General features: G+C 35.2%; 1 protein-coding gene across 3 annotated transcripts in view; it reads left to right on the forward strand.

Annotated features, from left to right (window-relative positions):
- LOC116350626 (protein rhomboid) overlaps nucleotides 1–20,158 on the forward strand; it is a 67,271-nt gene extending 47,113 nt beyond the window's left edge. For all 3 annotated transcript variants that reach the window (XM_031782478.1, XM_031782493.1, XM_031782485.1), the window contains 5 exons: nucleotides 13,833–13,945; nucleotides 14,944–15,061; nucleotides 18,158–18,294; nucleotides 18,781–19,049; nucleotides 19,260–20,158. In XM_031782478.1, the coding sequence (XP_031638338.1) occupies nucleotides 13,833–13,945; nucleotides 14,944–15,061; nucleotides 18,158–18,294; nucleotides 18,781–19,049; nucleotides 19,260–19,561 (939 nt within the window). In that variant the 3' untranslated portion in view covers nucleotides 19,562–20,158. The remainder of the gene's footprint in view (nucleotides 1–13,832; nucleotides 13,946–14,943; nucleotides 15,062–18,157; nucleotides 18,295–18,780; nucleotides 19,050–19,259) is intronic.
- Nucleotides 20,159–20,427: the final 269 nt, after the last annotated feature.

The raw sequence follows: 20,427 nt of genomic DNA on the forward strand, positions 1-20,427 counted from the left end.
GCCGATCATCATTGGCATTCAGTTGGTCAATTTCATTTACAGCCTTTTAATTCTTTCTATATTTCATTCAAGCTTTTCGGCAGCAGCCCAGTTTACTTTTTTTCTTCTTTCGGCACCATTTTTTTTTCACTTCATACATAATAACCATTGAAGAATTAAAAGGAATATAAAAAAAACTGAAAGAGAAAAAAAGAAAGAGACTGAACGCAACGAATTGACTGCTTAAAGCACCTGGACCACTGTCATCATGCGTAGTAAACCGTTTTCATTCGGTACAAATAATAACGACAATGACGAAGACGACGATGATGAAAAACTCATACATTTTTCTGTTTCTCTGCTGCCCTGATGTATGTGTGTTTGCTATTCAATGCTTTTGTATTTGTGGTTTTATGCAAAAATTATCGGCCGTTTTCACGGAGGGAAGTTTTTTTCTTCTTATTATTCTCACTATTTGAATCAGCATACTTTCCAATGCGTCGAGACGATTTAGGTTGGGTTACGATTGCTCATTGCTTTGCGATTGTGTGTATGCGCATGCATTGCGTGGAAAATGATGAAAATGTTTCACCTTTTGCCGACGGCTGTGCGCATTGTACCGTTTCGGATTAGTGAGTAGTCACAGACACAACGCTCACATATCCTTTCAGGCAACAAACAATTCGTCCATGTGTATACTGTTTAATGTGTGTGCTCATTTTTAAGACGATTAATATTGTGTCGGTTCTTCTTTTTTTCACAGTTGATTCACTTTCGTTTCGTTAGGCTGAGCGAGAGAATTAAAACTATCGATTTTTTCCTCTTCAGCATATAATTTGCGGATCTTTGAAAGGATCATGCGTTAAATACTATAAGTGTCATTGTCACATTTGTTCGTATTTCTGCTACATTTACATACATTTTCACAACGAAGTCATAATTTTCGGTGATTATTTTATAGCAATGAATAATGAAAAAAAAATGCATCGACAACGAAAAATAATATGAGTCAATCAAAAGTCTGGCGATCATCCATTCTTCTCTTGCCTATTTCAATGGATATCATTATTCTGAAAATCGATTATTGATCTAAACGTTTTTCGTGTCGTCCAAGTGACGAGTGGGGCATACAAATTATACAACGATTAGCAAACGATCGAATGGCACCGCAACAGATGCTGTCTTGTGTTATTCGTCTGTAGTTGTTGGTTTTTTTTGTGCTCTCTTTATCGTGTGCGCATTTTTTTTGCAAAAAATAAAAACACGTATATAATAAAAGCAGGTGAATTTCATGTTCGACCAGCACACCGCAATTTTCGTGATGTGTGCAACTTTGTGTTTTATATGAAGGCACTTGATCAATCGAGAAAGTAGAAAACCCGACAGAACAAAAGGAATAAAGAACGGGCTAATTCAAGAAAACACCGTAATCCACTAAACTACGGAGAGAGAAAATCCCCGAATGTTTTTTTTAATTAACCAAACTCATTTTATTGTGCAGCAGCATCCTTCATGATTTTTTTTCTCACTCTTCGTTGCTTGACTAGTGTGTGTTTACTGCCATTTGGTAACGATCTTTTTTGCTGCGAATTCCCTTTCTTTTTGATGAATTATAATGAACATCGTTGTATGTGTTGTTTTTTTTTTTTGCTTTCGTTCTTTACTAGAGCCAAATGAGAGAATATTATAATTTATAAGTAACTGAAACAGAATGTAAAAAGTGGCAACCGAAAAACGAACATTCACTACAAAATGCAGAAAAAAAGAAGTACACGAACCGCAAACAGTCGAAACAAGCAAGAAAATAAAAAAAATACACACCATCGATGCATTATTAAATTATAATAATATAATGGAAGAATATACAAAAAAAATAAGTTGAAGCGCCGATACACGCATATCACACATACAAACCATTCGTGCAAATACATTCCTATATGCAATATGCACAAAATTAAACATTATACGTAATTTATACCTATTATCATCTCAAAAGCGCGCGCGCGCACGCACGCTCCATCACATTCAATTGTGTAATGCATCAATATATTTCCATATGGATAATTTTCAATTTTCGCTCTATCTATCTCTCTCTCTCTCTCTCTCTCTTTTTCTCGCTCACTTTAAATTGGTCAATTTATTTGATTTTCTTGTCCATAACATAGCGCTAAAGCGTAAACTCTTTTTGTTTGTAATTTTCTGTATGAAAAGTGGTTAATCATTAAAAATGTTTAAATCGCGATTTAATTGAGCAGATAAAATTGGGTAAAATTCGTGGCTTTACAGATCGGATGAAAGTGAATTATAGTCGCCCGATTACGGTCAAAGTCCTTAATTAAAATATGAAAATTGTCTGCTTTGAAAATTAGTTAAATAGGCAATAAAATATGCGGCATTCTTGATGATTCCAGTATATACAAAACACTGGGAAATGTTCTCGTTTTGTACGCTTTTTTTTCATATACAAAAAACGAAAAAACAACGACGATAAATATGCAATGTGCGCAATCGTGTTGTTTGTCATTGGGTATTATTTATGTTTGTAGAGTTAAGCGATTTCATAGGTTTTTTTTATCGGAATCCAAATATGTGTACAGTGAAAAACTAAAAATGAGGCAAATACGATAAAGAGTCAAAACCGCACACACCATAACCATATCCATATCGATATAAAATAATATACTATTACAAATATCATCATCATTTTTGTTGCTGTTGTTCTTCGGCAGAAACAGAGAGAGGAAGAGAGAGAGAGAAATAAAAGATGCATGTAAATATTTTGAATTCGAAGACGTTTGGTATTGCGAAGAAGTAATTCGCGATGTTTTGCTCTTATTCGGGCCATTTTATATTCCAATAGCGACGAGGTAGCCGTCGCTGAGCGCGATAACTTAAAATACCATTGAAAAGGGGCGCAGAATAAAAAGCGAGCACAACAAAAAAAATGCGATCAAAAAAATCTACAAGCATAATATAAGAAGAATGAAAAAAATATCAAACGAAACCAAAGAGCAATCGAAACTAACACGAACATGTATCGCCAGAGTTCGAATTATTTAATTAAGAGAAAAATGCAATAAATTACCGAAATATGGTTGTCGGTCCTTTTTTTCACTTCTCAGCGCGTAGTCCATGTTTTTTTTTTCTCTTCTGCGTCTTCTGCTCGACTCTCTCGTGTGTATCAGTTTGTGTGTACGTTTTTGTCGCTATAAGATTGCTATGTAAGTGGTGATCAAAGACCCTCTTGTTACTCTTATCGTCATCGTCCATGTTATGTCGAATGATGATTAAGCTCTTAAATTTTACTAACCATAGGAGCAAAAAATAACGATAATACAAAGAACAGCGCGCTCACCCAGCAACCACAACAACAAAACATTTATAAGAATCACCAGCCAACCAGATACAGACAACCGAGATGAACAAACCTGAATATGCATCTCTTCATCGCATGCATGTTCGGTGTTATGATTTTGTGATCGCCAGCCGCCTTTTCTCCTTCTCTCTCTTTCTCAATCTCTCTTGAATTCTGCTGCCGTTGTTACTATTTTTCATTGGCATTTTGAGCAAAAATGCTGTAGTTCTTTCTCGACCGAACATTTTTTGGATAATGAAAGGAAATTGGTTTTATTTTCATCGTTTTGTGAGTGTATTGTCGTTACTTGTCCCTTCGAAAATGCGTGGCGAGAGATGGCCAGAGAATTTAAATGAAGTGTTTGCTCCCCATTCTGTTTTTTTTCTTCTTTGATATTAATTTTTTGAGCTTGAATACTCACATTTTTTCATGAAATGTGTTTCAGAAGACAAAATAGAATTTGTGCGCCGCTTTTTTCTCGGTCGCTCTTTCTTTTGAAATGTGTAAAATTTATTAAGTGTCGCGCGCACCTGATTCTGTTTCGTTTATTGTTAATTTTGAATGTTTGTGGCCTAACCGCAATTCGCGATCTTTTTTTCTTCTCTTTCTTCGTTCAGCCAACGTGCAAGTCGCCATGCAATCCATGTCTTTTGCGCATTTTTTTCTCTTCGCCACTTGTATATATATATATATATATAAATGGCTTCGCATTCCAACTTTCAAAAATAATTGTATATGCGATTTGATCTTTGTAAAACATTTATTTCGATTAAACATTTGCGACGCGTCGTCTTTTTCTTTTTCATATGTTTTTTTCGTCTCTTGATCGCGAATACGCCGCGTCAACCAAATGTGTTCATTTTTTATGTTGCTCTCTCAGATTCGAATTGATATCGATGCGCCGCACAAGAAAAAAAAGTAACCACCAGCAGGACAACCAGCAACCAAGTGAATAAATGACGTGTCGCTGAAGATCACGATTGAAAAATTGCCACACAATTTTAAAAATTGCAAAAAGAAAAAGTGATATGCGTCATTTTCGCATCACAAATGCCACATATATTGATTGATTTGAATTGTCAAAGATGCATGTAACTCTGTAGCCTTACGCGCGAGTGCACGCTCTCACAAGCAACATGCCCAAACTTACACAACAACAACAACAACGAAAAACTTCGATCGTATGCGATCTCTGTCGTCGTGTGCTTTTTTATTTCTGTCGCTCGCCAAATGCGTTGTTTTTGTCGCATGTTCATTGTTCATTATGTGTATAGATTGTAGATTATTGTTGGTTGTTGTTCTTGTAAATTGCGTCGTCTATTCCGATATTGATCTCCTGTATATTCTCTGTTCCACGCACATTTTTCCATCGAACCGTTTTTATGACTGCACACACCACAACGTGATTTATTCAATCATTTCAATTTTCAAGTGAATGGCAGACAACGTGTGTTTGGTATGCGATTCACATTAAAGAAAAATGACTATGTGCATAGTGCACAAAGCACACAAATCGCGGCACCGAGTAAAATAGAAAGAGAGCAAGCGAGATAGATATAGAGAGAGAAGAAGAAGAAGAAGAAGGAGCAATGAATAAACGACTGAAAGAAAACCAGTGCAGAAAGAGTGCAACTCAAGTATATATCCAATTTGAATGAGCACATGAACAAGTGAAGTGCAGCCAGCAATGCGCAATTACGTATGCAAAATATTTTGTCGATCACATTTCTGACGTGTTGTTTTCGGTTTCTTTTCTCTCTTTTGTTGTTGTTGCTGCTGCTGCAGCCGCAATGAAACAGTTCCGTTTGCAGAGCAAATGAAAGAAATGTACAAAAAGCGACACGAATGTGTTACGGTGACTATGATGACTATTACAGACGGGGAAATACCCTCTAAGTAAGTGTCATGCACAGTGTCAGCGTGTACAATGTTTTGAAAGACGCGCGATCGGGATTGCCGGTGTCTCTTGCTCATTTTCTAATTACACCACAATTCGCAATGTGTATGTCTTTTAGTTACTTCTGTTATTGTTGTTGTTGCACACTGAACAGATTCATTCATGATCATGACTCATCGACAACATGACAAACCCATTTGAACGACTGGCTGTTGTTGTTGTCATTACTTCCTCCGTTCGTTTATTCATTCGTTTGTTGTCATTTGAAAGATTTCGCGCATTGCCTTTTTCGTTATCTGTCTCTATCTATCTCACATTAGTGCCGCGATACATTTTTGATATGTATATACATTTGTTGTTTATTTATTTGCGATAGTTCTCACGCCTTTTCTTCGTTCATTGATCACAATACATCATAATTGTTTTTCAGTTCGTTGATTTTTTTTTTGTTGATATTTTGTGTTGTCATTGTCGCCATCGTTGTCGTAGCTATGGTTGCTATATTTGCCTCTTTTGTTCAGATTTAACGTTGTGTCGCTATTGTATGGCCTATTGGTTTGTGTAAACATATAAAATGAAGAATATAAAAAAACAGAACGCATTTGTATAACCATTTGCATATCATGCCGAGATTTACCAGTCTATAACCAGCGCAATTTGCAATGGAATGCGCGTGAGAGGATTGTCATTAATTTTCCCATTGAATATCACTGTTGTATCCTGCGCAGCGCGTTATACGCTTGTACAATGTCAACCCAACCAATTATTCCCGATGCATCGGGATATTTATAAGTGTCATGCCAGCACAACACACACACGTATACAAAAATTCTACCGACAACACTGACTTCGATCAACGACACATTTTTTTTCTTCTCCTTTTTTCCAAATTAAAAGAAAAAAAAGAGAGAAAGAATGAAGAAAAAAAAATCCAACCAAAACACAGAAAATGCGAGGAAACACACAGTGACAGAGACAAATGGTCATTTTAAAATTCCAAAATCGAAATGCATTACGAGAAATCAGCACATTTTAAATTCCGAATTTTTAAACAACATTAAAAAAAAAACAGAAGAAATACACGTTTCAAAGTTTCACGCAATTTTGTGTGTTTTGTGCGTGCGCTCGCATTTTTCGCACAAGTAGAAATCGTGGTGAAATTCGAAGTAAGCACACACAACACATATAAAAAAAAATAGAACGCATTTCTTTTATAGTATTTATTTCCTCTCTGCATAAGTAGAATGTAATGGCACAGTTTCTTCTCTTTTCACTTATTGTGCGAGTATTATTTTTTTTTTCTTTTTTGCATTCATTTCGTTTGCAATTACATTTCGTGAACTTTTGTGTGTTTCATTTTCCTCGTGCGCGATTGCTATTCTGTTTTTTGTTGTTGTCGTGCCATTTTCACCATATAAACATTTGACTGTGAGTCTCGTCGAATGTCAATTCCGTGTCATGTTGTTCAAAATGAAAACAGCAGTCTGTACGATGCGCAACGAGAGAAGAGAAAGAGAGAGATGAAACAACAACAGCAATGGGCTAAAATTCCCATTTATCACGTCTTCAAATGGTCTGGCAAATGTGCGAAAACCGGCACAAGTTCAACATTCTCGTCAAGCGAGCCGATCACATACAAATAGCAATAGCATCATCACCACCACCACAGAGTAAATGTCTTCCCGTCTCTTTCGTTGCCGCCGGTTCTGTGTTTGTATGCAAAATGTAATATTTATTTATTTTTTATTTATATATCGAATCGGCTGTTCTTCATTTGAACAATATGGTTTTTAACTTGACTGGCTGCGTGACTGCCAGTTGACTTAATTGCAACATTTGCATCACTATTGCACGATCTTTCGGCGGCGCTCTGTGAATTGGCACGCATCTGTATTGCAATCGATTTGACTGAAGCTACCGAACATCACAAAACAAAACCCGAACACAGTCGATGTTTCTATTTATATGTGATGTACTCTGATGAATGAATGACACAATTAAAAATTAATAAAAATCGAAAACAACAACGACCTTGCACTACACAGTTACAATGCACGAGCCTGTACGAAGTACACACATTTGAATATGGGTAGACGTGAATTCCACGAAATCATGAGCCAATGTTTGTCGGTCGTATAGAATGTTTCCTTGTACATGCATGAATAAAAAGTGTCTCGCTATTCAAGCTGGAGTCTCGCTCGAACACATGGCACACATGATCTATGTGCTATTTTTTTTTTTGTTCGTTCCTTGTCTGTATGTTGTGCCGAACAAACCATGTGAACGAACACGGCTAACTCAAAAATGCCAAACACCCAGACGCACACAGAGCGAGACGGAGAGATAAATCGAGATGAGAATAAACATTTAATACTGGTGCGTATATCGTAAAATTGATCGAAGGCCAAATTCACAAATAAACCATTTCAACAAATCAATTTACTTTCATTACGATTCATTCGTTTACGCTTTCCCCATCGACAGCGCGCATATGTTTCACATGTTATTTCGTGATGTGAAGAAATGTTGAGATCGCATTTGATTCGAACAAAATTGTCTCTCATTCTCTCTTGATTTTGAGTTGAATTGGTTTAGAATGAATTTTAGAAATAATTGAAAAAAAAAATCGTGAATGAAGTGTGGAAATTTCAACAAATATTGTTTCGCACCGTAAACTATTCTTAATTTGAAAAAGAAGTGGAAGTTTCCCCTTTTTGCAAAAAACCTGCTTTTTTCGATATAAGAAAAAGAAAACGGATCACAAAATATCAAATCTGTTCCGGAAGAATTCAATTCACCATTCAATGTGATCTTACGAACAAAAACTATATCAATATCTTTCTAAAAGTAAAACACATTGGTTTGAAAGTAGTTTCCGAAAAAAAAATCAGTCAGTATCCGTGCTTTCGGGTGCGGAAATAAAAATATATAAGTATTGAATATCATCTCTCTATCCTTGAACGGCACAGAAGTGTAAAAATGTACCACTTATTTGTTCACCCTCTTTCTCTGTTCAACAAGACATGTACTGGTACTCCGTTTAGTTAACACCGCAACATTGGCGGTGCATTGCCATGTGCATATACACTGTGTACGCCCGATGCGGTGTATCATTTCATATCCATGCAATAAATTGCATCACGTATGAACAGGCGCTTCATGCGCGCCCCGGAAAAAAACAGCACCAAACAAAAATACAAGCTGAGAGCAAAAAAACCGAACGAAACGAAAGAAACAAACAAAACATAAATACTTGTACTATTTAATGCGAGCATTTCGTGTGTAGATTTTTTTGTTTCTCTTTGCGTTCACAAATTCCCTTAAGTATCGACAGCAATGAATTTGAAAAAAAAGAGGAACAAAAAATGATGGGCCCAAAATAAGGCAGAGAAAATAGACGAGAGAAAAATAAGCCGTGTAACAAGTGAAAGGAAATGTTTGTCACTTCTGGTAAATAAAATTCGTTGTACGTGTATTGTTGGCTTCATTGAAAACAATAATAATAATAAATGCGAGATGTGAAACAAAGTATTTCATTTTTCAAAAACGTTTTTTGTTTTGTGTTTGACTTGGCAAATATTCACACAGAATGTGTGCGATTGGTCATTTTCGATCGAATACAATAAACAAACAGTTTCGAAGCGACGTTCAGTTTTCACACGAATAAGTAATTCATAAAAATTACCAAATCCGAATAAATTGATTTTGTTGTCGTTCAATCAGCATGTGCGCAAAAAAAGCGTTCGCGCACACACTTCGGACTTTGTGCACGCAAATCGAAATTCCTATGTGCGTCATGCTTATGTAAATACCAATAAAACTGAACTAAAATATGAATTTTCTGTCTTTCGCCTCTCTTTCACTCGATGTGAGTATTTTCCTCTCGCTTGCGTATGTGAGACTCTTCATATTCTCACTTAATTTGATGAGTGGTGTATCTATGACATCAATTGTATTTTTGTTGTTGTCATTATCGATCGATTTCGTGTGCACTTTCTTTGCTTTTGACTTTACACAACAGTACAAACAGTTGTCTTTTTTTTTGTTTAGCTATGGATTCATATTGCTCTATTTGATCGGGTATTTGGATTATTTGCTAGCGGATTTCAATTTACGCATGAGAAAAATAGACGTCGCGAGATCGTGTTATGCCTATAAAAAGTTAAACTAATTAAATAGCATATACATATGCAGTGAACATGGCGGTATTCTTGCGCCGATAATTAGACCAATGATTGTTCGAATTTCCTGTGTTTATACCATATATACACATATATTTTCATTGTTTTCAGTGTGTCATACTAATGGAATTGTCTATTTATACAATGTTATCTATACACTTTTCCTTCTATACAATCCCATTTTACTATAAACATCAAACGAAAAAAGACGCATTCCACAATCACCCAAAAATGTCTTTTTTATTTTGTTTTTCTTGTAAGCCGCTCTGCGGAATTTTACGTTCAACATTATTCCGTTAGAAAATAAAATAAACTTGATGAAAAGAAGCAAAATACTATGCATCACACACACACACACACACACACACAAATACACACATATATTCACAAACGAAAACACTAAGAAATTGGAAAAAGTGAGTGCCACCAAGCGCGCGAGCGCATAATATACTTACAATGAGCATGTAATAAGTGCATGTGAAAAATACATGAAAGACACTATCAATCCGTAATATAAATATATCAGAAATAATAAAATAATGTGGAATAAATTGTTTTTTATTTAAACGTGCTGAATGCATTGTGTGTACGTGCACACGAGCGAGTGAACGATTGTACTCCGTATGTTTTTCCATTTTACATCTCTTCTTCTCTCATTTCGGTGAGCCATTTCTTCTCTCGGCGTCGACATCATCGTCGTTTTTCTCGTTTTGCATATTTGCTCTTGTGTATTTTTCAATCGAACAAAAGCCACATAGACAAACAGGTTGTTCTTTTGGATGCAAGTTGTAATATTACCACAGAAAACCAAAAAAAAAACCACTCGCACACAAATCGTTGGAAAGGGAGAGGGAGAGAGAGAAAGAGAAAGAGAAAGAAAGCAGCTCAAGAGTGAAAATAAACGACACACTCTAAAAGAGTTTTTCATTTGGCAGGTACTAGCTAGCTAAGTGTCCGCGTTGAGTCAACTAAATGCGCACAACCATGTCCCGCTTGCTGATCCAAACTACACCATATTCTGATTCTCTTTCTTTCCTCTTTAAGACAACACAGTATTATATATTAAAATAAAAGCAACAACAACAACAGCAACAACGACGACGACAACAAATGAAGAGGAAAGAAAAAAAAAACAATTGCAAGAATCTCACGCTCAGACAATCGCTCCATACACACATTTATTTTCTTGGAGTGAGAATAAGAAGAAGAAGAAGAATAGGAAGAAATGTCTACATACATAAAAACAAATGAACAACTACGAATTCCTTTCACCTAGACTAAAATATTTAAAAAATAAATAAAAAAAGAAATATTTATAGCATATACATATATAATGTGCGCGCGAGAGAATAGAAGAGAAAAAATATGTAATATTGTATGAAATGAAGAAAAATGTTGTATGGGATATTGTATATTATAGTTGAATCGTAGATCGCGCATGTAAAGTGTGTGTGTGTGTACACCAACTCAAACACTTTGTGGTTCAAGCCAAAATGCGAGAGAGCTTCCATCGTTTGTTTTGTTTTCCTGTTTGTTTTATTGTTTGCTTTTTGAATTTCTTGCATTAATTTCATTCCACATTGCTCTTTTTTTTTCTGTCGCACAATCATTCATTCACTCTCTTTCTGTGTTGCACTCTCTGTTTTCACTGTATATGATCACATTCGTGGTATTTTCATTTTGTGGTCGAATCATCGCCGCTTGTCGTTCGCTCTATCGATGTGACTTTGGAGGTTCTCTCACTCGCTTCTGTTCAACGAGTATATATTGCTAATGATGACAGCTTGAACAAGACGCAATTCAAAAACTGTGTGTACTTTTATTGCAAGATATCGGCCAATTCATTTTCATTTTGTCTCTGCCTCTCTTTCTATCGCTTCGTTCGCCATTTACCGATTCGGCATGTGTATCTTATAAGCACGGTGTCTGCCAGCCAATTTACAAACATTTTGCCGTACTTTTCATCGTTATATTTTCATTTTCACTAATTATTTTGTTTTTGCCGAATGCAATAACACCTACACCCTCGCCAAACAGATATATAGATATTCATTGTGACTGCTACTGCTGCTGGCATTGTATTCAGAAAAAAAAAGAAAAGAAAAGCGCTGTACATTCGTTGTAAATTCTCTTGGCAAAGGCGTTCACACATTCATTCCTCGCAAACAAAACTATTTTAAATGCATAACATAATATTAATTATGCTATTTTACCTACAAATGGAGTGTTTGTAAGTTGTTCGGGTTTTTTTATGCGCACGAAAACAAAAACCAAATGCCAAATAAATTCGCATTAGCGTGTTGAATATAAAAAAAGTCCCGTATTTTCATAGTTAACACGGGTAAAAATCAACAACAGCGGTGGCAGCAACAACAAAAACACAAAATACACGAAAAATTCCGATCACACATCGTTGAATAGAATGAATGGCATCCTTTGTGTGGTAACGGTGACGCGGATCGCATATTTTTCCACAACGTCTCCTTCTCCCTCTACCGCTGTTCGTGAGAAATGAATTCGATGCGATGCAAAACTACTTGAAAAAATGTGCCCATTGTTGCAACTTTCAATTAGATGCGAAATTCAAGATCTGCTATCGGAGAGAAGGAGAAAGAATGCATGGAATATTTTTTTATATTGAAATAGCCCAACACACATGTATATGCTAATTTGATTATTAATTGTTTATTTAGTGCATTTCGATTACGTACCGGTGGCCGTTCAAATGAAACGATGAAAGGTAAAGACAAGGAACTGTGGTATGTTCACCTACCATCAAACAGACAAACACAAAAACCACCGAAAATCAATCGGACACATTTTGGCCCATATTACCGATATTTCAATTTCATTTACACAATTTTCTTTAATATTTCAACTTTAAGTTGAGTTTTTTAAGTTGGTGGGTTCCATTTTTCAAACTCGTTGTCGTGTGTGTTCTATAAAAGACCAGAAAAAAATTTCTTACATTAATCCACTCCAATTTTTCACATATCAAATTGCTTTTTTTATTCACATTTTATTCTTCTCTTCATTTCGTTAGTAAATAGTTTGGCGGATTATGTTCTATAGGCTTCTTTCGTTCGTTTCGGAATAATATGTTCCAAGTCGAAAGTGGCTTCGTTTATACTCTTGTATACGTAAACGTATGTGGTAGTATTTCTTTTGTTTTGTCATTCAAAATCGTGAAATGTGAAAACCCTCGTGCGCGTTTGCATACTTATTTGCTCTCCGGTTCACTTGCTCGTTTGAATGAGTGATATGAGCATATTTTAGCACGTGAATTGCTACGGGTTTCTTTTTCAATATATGTTTTCGTGTCTTTTTTATGCAAGCTACATTGTGTTTGTGTGTGTATATATGTAGAATTTCAAGTCGAATAAAAGAAACAAAAAAAAAACAACAAATTCATTAGCAGGGTTAAATTGCGCGCACACATAGAATAAACAGCGGCAAAAAAATCGTGGCATGAAGATAAAATAAAAAAATAACAACAAAACGTAGTGCCATGGCACATCGCGTGCCATGAAAATATACCGATGAATGCAAATAAGAAATTGGGTAATGCGCCTCGTGTGTCTCATTTGACTCTCGGTATGTGTGATGAAGTCGCATAGTTTTCCGTACACAACACATTATAATCGTGCAACATAAAATCCTATACCATTTAATCCGTCATACTGATGTAATTGCAGCAAATGAGCGCTCGTTCATTGTATTTTCTATGTTACTGGCTTTGTTTTTTCGCATACCAATAAAACAAACAAAATAGTTTTGTTTTTCGAGTATTTAGTTCAAAGTCTTGAATTCGGTTTTTTTTCTCATTTGGTCTCATTTTTCTGTATGCACTTGTTTCTGTTACAAAATGGCATTGTGCGTGCACCGGTGCTCATTTCTAGCACTCAATTTCCTTTCGACTTTTGCCTTTAACAAATGCGAAACATGATATTAAATTGAATTCAAGACAGATAGAGAAAACAGAAACTCCATTGAATTGTATGGTCGGTGCATGCCAATGCTCTCATTCATTTGCCCGCGTTCACACATTACAAGACGTTCAACCTTTCTTTTGTTTTTTGTTACGATGAAGTCCTTCGGATATTTTTTTTTTCTATACAATTCAACTTTTTTTTTCACAAAACATTCTCAATCTCTCAAATACCAACTACATAATCGTTTAATCTAATTCAATGCACGTTCAAGAGATTACATCGAATGTGCATTAGAACGCGTACATGTTTTGCTGCAATCGTTTTTGGAGCGCTTTTTTAGCAAATTTAATTTAATTGTAACAACAACATCTTTACTAGACTGAATAGATTGATAGATTACCATAAACAATATATTTATTATTTTGCTGTACCGTAGAAAATTTATCAAATTTAATTTAATAAATATTTTTTTCATTGTATCTTTACAGATGAGCGGTAAGCGGTCACGCAGTTTCAAGTGTGCTGTTCATCATCGAGATCGCGAAGTTTGCTCTGAAAACGATTTTCATATTATATACGAGTACCAACCACTATTTCAAAGGTAAGGTTCAAACATACGTACCACGAACCGCTCGAATCAATTTCACTTTTTGATCATTTTTTTCGCATACTCATCGCGTTGTCGTTGTTGTTGTGTGTTTGTGTGTGTGTGTGTGTGTGTGTGTGTGTGTGTGTGTGTGTGTGTGTGCATGTGTGGACGACAATGATGACAAAATTGTTAATAAAATTATCCAAACAGTATTTGGCTCAATTTCCCATAATCAAACAAAATAATAATAATAATGACGATGATGACTACGACGAAAAAAAATGAAAAAATGAATGAAAGAAGACATAATTATGAATGTAAAGTAGTTGTTGTGTTAAACACAGTTTTTGTAATCAATTTGGTGTTGTTCAAGGTGTAACGGTATATTTAACTGATGGTATGTTAGAGCCTTGACTACAACATAATGTTCATAAAACTTGTCCGAAACGGTTGCATGAAACTTGACGTTGTTTTTCATTTTGCTCCTCATGTTGGTTTCATTTTTTCCCCAATTTTTCAAGTATTATGCGCGAATTTGTCTTCTCTCGCCCAAATCCAAGTGCACTGCTTTTGTCCAAAATCCATTCCACGCAATAATAATGACAAAAACAACAACAGTAACAAAAAAATTGTACAGTGGAAACGTCGAGCTAATAATATAATTATCGCACACCATCCAATACACACAATATGTGTGTGCACACTCATTAAATGAATTATAACCGTGCATGTAACATTGTATTTATGTTTCATGATATGTTTCAATTTATAATGTGAAATCGCGGCGTCGAAATCCAAAGAAGAAGAAAAAAGAATTCCGCACCATACCGAAGCACTTTGCTTCTTCGTTAGCAGTAATGTGCAGTTTTTCGTTGTTCTTTATGTTCGGCAGTTGGCCGTTTTATGTCTAACTTCTTTCTATATATATTTAATTTTTTACCATCAATTTTTTAATTGTATTTTTGTTCATTCTTTATTTTTTCTTTTCACTTCGAAAAATGTTCCTATAGAATGGTTCACGTAATTGCAATGGAAGTGCTACCGGAGGAACGAGACCGGAAATATTATGCAGACAGTTATTCATGTTGTCCGCCACCGCTGTTCATACTCTTGATCACGATAATCGAGGTAAGAAATTTTTATTAATTCGCATCCCATCATTCCTGCATACACAAATGCATAAAATAGTAACATTTGAGCGATGGCGACTGACGCTTGAACTACAATGCTTGTGTCATTAGTACATCTGCAGCGTATCGAATTGCTCAATTTCATAGAAATTACACAGTTTTCTAAATTAAACACCACGAATATATTATCCAAAGAGACACTCACATTCACATTGTTTCACAAACCAATGATTTATGCGTTCGATTTTTTGTTTGATTGGCTTGAATCATATTCGAATTTCCCGAAAAAAAACTGCAGAAAAAAAACAATAGATAATAAAAACAAACACGATGAATAACGTAGAAAAAGGTATAGACGCGCATAATTAAATGTTTCGCTTTTTTGTAAATGGCAATATAAAAAATGCGCTCGCGCAACTTTTAAGGATGGGCTACGTAAATCGATTAATTAGCCGTGGAAATAAAACAACTCAAACTAATACAATCTGACAATTTCCAGCAAAAATGTTTTTTCTGCAAATTTTTTTAAATTTTGGAACGGAAATGCGTGGTTGATGTCGGCGGCATATAACTATAGAGAGAGAATGAGAGAGAGAGAGATGAGAGGAAGACAGAGAATGAAAGAGAATAAGTGAAAGATTGAGAATGAAACTGTCTTAATAAGGTTGATATGCGCTTTGCTCATGCAATCATCACACAAAATACTCTCCACATTGGCGAATGCAAGAAGTCAACGGCGATTATGTGTTGAAAACAACATTGGCTTGTATGTGTTGTGTTTTGTGGGGATTAACGGATGAAAATAAATAAAAAATTGCACAGTTGATTGCCTAATACATTCAACGCTTTTCAAACATGATTACATCGCATGATTAATTGTTTTGATGAAAATATAAATTTAGCACAAATGAATCGCCGCCATGCCATACTGAACTTAATTCTCATCATGATTGTGCGCAAGCTCAAGTGTCAAAGAACACTTAATTAATTCATTGAGTCTTTACTCGCTAGCGTACAAACATCTCCTCTCTCTTTTTACTTCACTCTTATTCTTTCATTAACATACCTCCATCAAGGAGAAAACAAAACAAAAAACATGCATTTCCTTTCTCACAAAAAATGTGCGCACAAAAAAGGAAACAATTAATACAATAGACCTTGTTCTCTCTCTCTCTCTCTGTTCTTTCTGCAAATCGACGATTTCTTTCAATTATATTCGCCTGTTTATAATGTCATTGCACATCTCTCAACACCTTAATATCAATTCGTTTCTTATTGTTCATTCAACTCGATAGCTCCTTGTATGCGCTCGCTCACCTTTTTAAAATATTTTATTGAGGCGTTTCTTCTGCCGCCGCCACCGCTGCTGTTACTTTTGCAACAATCTAATGCATGAATATTCCATTCTGTTTTATATAAAACTAAAACATTTTTTAATACACAATTCGAAAAAATAAGAAGCATGTCGATTTTCTGTTGTTCACTTTTTTTCGTGGTCAAGTTGTATGCATTTGTTTGTTTCCTGTCTTCGTTTTTTTTTTTGTCCATTCATCGTGCATATCATTCAATTCGTTGTGTGTTAGTATAAATTCTCCGAAGGTGTGTTACGATATTATGCAAAATGAAATGACAAGAGATATAGCAAAGCGGAAAACACAAATGCAAATACATGTACTAGTATGTATCACAAATAATAAAAAAAAATAGACACAGTACAATGAAAAAGAGAAAAAAACGCGACAAAAACGCATTTGTTTTCTAGGAATTGCATTAAAACATACAATGTTGATGTATCAATAAACCTGAAGAGCCAAAGTACACGAATCGAACGGTGTGGTGGCGTTGGTAGATGCGTGGAAACATTGACAACAAATTCAAATAAATACGAAATTAGAGAATGAGATTGTCATGAATCGTATGCGATCGTAAAACGAAACAAAAAATTGAAGGAAAAAAACATGCGTGGCGCTTATGCATATATCAATTCAATTCGATTAACCGACATTGTTTCACTATTTCTCGGTCATTTGTTTGGTTCGCACCGCGACGAAACAAATCGTCAACGCGGAATGGAACGGACAAAGTCAAATTGCCGAGAGCAAGCGTATATTAACATAACTTTTCTTCCAACGGAATGCACCGGCCGGTGAAGATGATGATAATGATGATGATGTTGTACAGCTATGATACATAAACATATTTCTTTTTCCCCCAACTGTACGTGTGCAACTTTTTTTTTTCATTCTCAACGAAAAAAAAGCAATAACGAAGAACACAATATATTGTATAAAGTGTTAATCTTTTGGCCAATTTTTGTATGCATGTGTGTTTTTTTCTCTCTCTCTCTTTCTCGATTTGTTGATATCGAATGATCGCAATGTGAATAGTTGATAGAGTTTTCCATTCCATTTTGTTGCTACCTATTAAACAAAATCAACCTGTAATTATCCAAATTATGTATCATCGGCTGATGAACATACAACGGCGCAAAAGCCAACCATTAACAAACGATCCCGACGTGAGCTCGCACTCACTCACAGGCTAAGCGCGTGTTTCGTATTGTTTTTTCTTCTTCTTCTTCTTCTTCTTTTCTTCTCTGTTTCGTCTGTTTTTCCCTTTTTTCTTCTTATTTTGAACTCTGAAACTGCATACACAAACAAAAATGGTGAAAAACGTACCGAAAACACAAACGATCGAAAGGAGATTGAAACGAAATAAGATCGATGAATAGAGCAAAAATACAGGAGAGATTGAAATGAGCGGCGTCGCCAAATAAAATTTATATTCTTTTTTGACCATAACTATCATCATACATTTTGCATCCATACGAATGGAAGACTATCCAGACAAATGGAGCGAATGAACTTTTGGATACCGTTTTTTGCCAATTCCTCTTTATTTTTTTCTTTTCACTTTTGTTGTTATCACTTTGACAGAAAAAAAAAGACACAGATTATATTTGCATTTTACGAAAGAAAAAACAATGACCGTGAAACAATCGGTGCAATATTCCATTTTATCTTTTAAAAACATACAAAGTTTTCAGCGAGACCGTTTATTAATACATTCCCATTGTTCATTTTCATTTTTACAGTTGGGATTTTTCGCCTACTATTGGTCTGGACAACTTGAACCAGCCGGTCCAATTCCAATCGATTCGTTATTCATTTATCGACCCGATAAACGACAAGAAATATGGCGTTTTGGAACGTATATGGTTTTACATGCCGGGTAAGTTTGAACTTTTACTAACAATGAAATAAATGCTCTTTGAAGCGTAACACATTCTATCGTACAACATTTATCGATGGTGTCAGTTGCATTTTGCATGTTAGATCGTCATCGACGTCGTCGTTGTCGTCACCATCCAAGCGTTTCACACACTCACACATAGCAAATGATATTTGTTCACGTTCGATTTAAAAAAAAAATGTGTGAAAAGAAAAATCGAAAATACGGTGGCGCGTGAAGAAAAAAAATTGACTAATTTCCATTTCAAATGCACGGTTTGATGAGAGAATGTGTGGTAAAAAAAAAGAATGAAGAAAACTATATTTGACGACCAACTACCGCAGTGGCACTATGTATTGTTGTACGATAAATTTGTTCAGCTTATTGTTTTTAACCGGCTACTTTTTTTTCTAACCGAATCGTTTCATTTTTTTTTCCTTTCCATTCGTTCTTCTCCTCAACTTAAATTACGATGATGTGTTCCAGATGGTTTCATTTGGCTTTCAATCTAATTGTACAACTCTTGGTGGGCTTACCATTAGAAATGGTACATGGTTCAACGCGCATCGGTTGCGTTTATTTGGCCGGTGTATTAGCTGGTTCGATGGGCACCAGCGTATTCGATCCTGAAGTGTATTTAGTCGGTGCAAGCGGTGGTGTATATGCATTGTTGGCAGCACATTTGGCTAATGTCATGCTTAACTACAACAACATGCACTATGGCATCATTCGAATTGTCGGCATTTTTCTATTTGGTAAGTGTATTTGATATAGATTTGAGCTTTAAATAGACAATAGACAAACAATTGAAACTAGTACACGCGTTCTGATTTTTGTGCTTCGTTAGAATTTCTCTATAAATCAATTCAATCGATGTTGTTTGCGTTTTGTTATTTATCTGAACTCAGTTTGCATTGCATTCAACTAATCAATGAATTATTCTCAATTTATTTCCGAAATTATAGCGTCATTTGATGTGGGTTTTGCCATTTACAATCGATATGCAATTGAACCAACAACAGCGCCGTCCATTTCATACATCGCTCATTTAACAGGAGCACTGGCCGGCCTTACCATCGGTTTGTTGGTGCTGAAAAGTTTCGAACAAAAATTACACGAACAACTGATTTGGTGGATTGCGCTGGGCGTTTATTCGGCGTGCACAATATTTGCCATCGCCTATAATGTATTAAATACGATCACCATACAAAAATTAGAAGAAAACCCGGAAGTACTTAAAGAACGGTTATTTAATGGTTTTATATGAAAATGAAAACAATGGTTCGAATTGTGAATGAATGAATGATTGAATGAATAAAACAACAACAGCAGCAACTGCTACAACGTTTTGTGCGAAGAGTGTAGAGACTGGATTGCGCCATGAGCGTATATAAAAGAGAAATGAAATCATACCATTCAATATGTATGGCGATTCGCATTCATCCTCTCATATTGTGCACGAGACCATTGAAATTTGCACAACCGTTGTTACCGATACATATATATCGTTGTATTGCTGCCACTCTCATATTGCTGTTGCCGCGCTGCTACTGTTGCTGCTGCTAATTGAAGGTGGTGGCGAAGACTTGAGCTGCACAACCAATCCTTCCGTGCAAACCATTCTTTTGGATATAATATATGATTATTATTATATTATTATTATTATTATTTTATTTTCATTCCAAAGTGGAATATCGCCTGAGAAGAGAATGAACCGCTTTTTTTAAATTAACAATGTTTTATTAAATCAAATTTATAATTTAGTTTAATTTATTAACTTATTGTTTTTGTTTTGTCGAATATGTGCTGCTCTTCGTGCAAAGCGCAGAAGCAACAAGTAACAAGAAATGAAAAAAAAAAAAAACAACTGAATGTGTTCACATAGACACACAAAAAACCCTACTATTATTAAATTAACTCTATTTAATTTACGAAATGATTTATGAATATGATGCCGAACGAAGAGAAAAGAAGAGAGTGCAGTAAAAGTTACAAATAAAAAAAAATAGTGAGAAAAATGAAGGGAATTGAGCAGCTAATTTTTGTAAATAAATATATACATATATATATATATATATATATATACTATAACCAATGAAATGAAAAGTGAAAATGAACATATATCGAGGAATG

Source organism: Contarinia nasturtii, unplaced genomic scaffold, assembly GCF_009176525.2.
Source record: "Contarinia nasturtii isolate CC-2019 unplaced genomic scaffold, AAFC_CNas_1.1 Cnas_scaffold_129, whole genome shotgun sequence".
NCBI classification, from domain to species: domain Eukaryota; kingdom Metazoa; phylum Arthropoda; class Insecta; order Diptera; family Cecidomyiidae; genus Contarinia; species Contarinia nasturtii.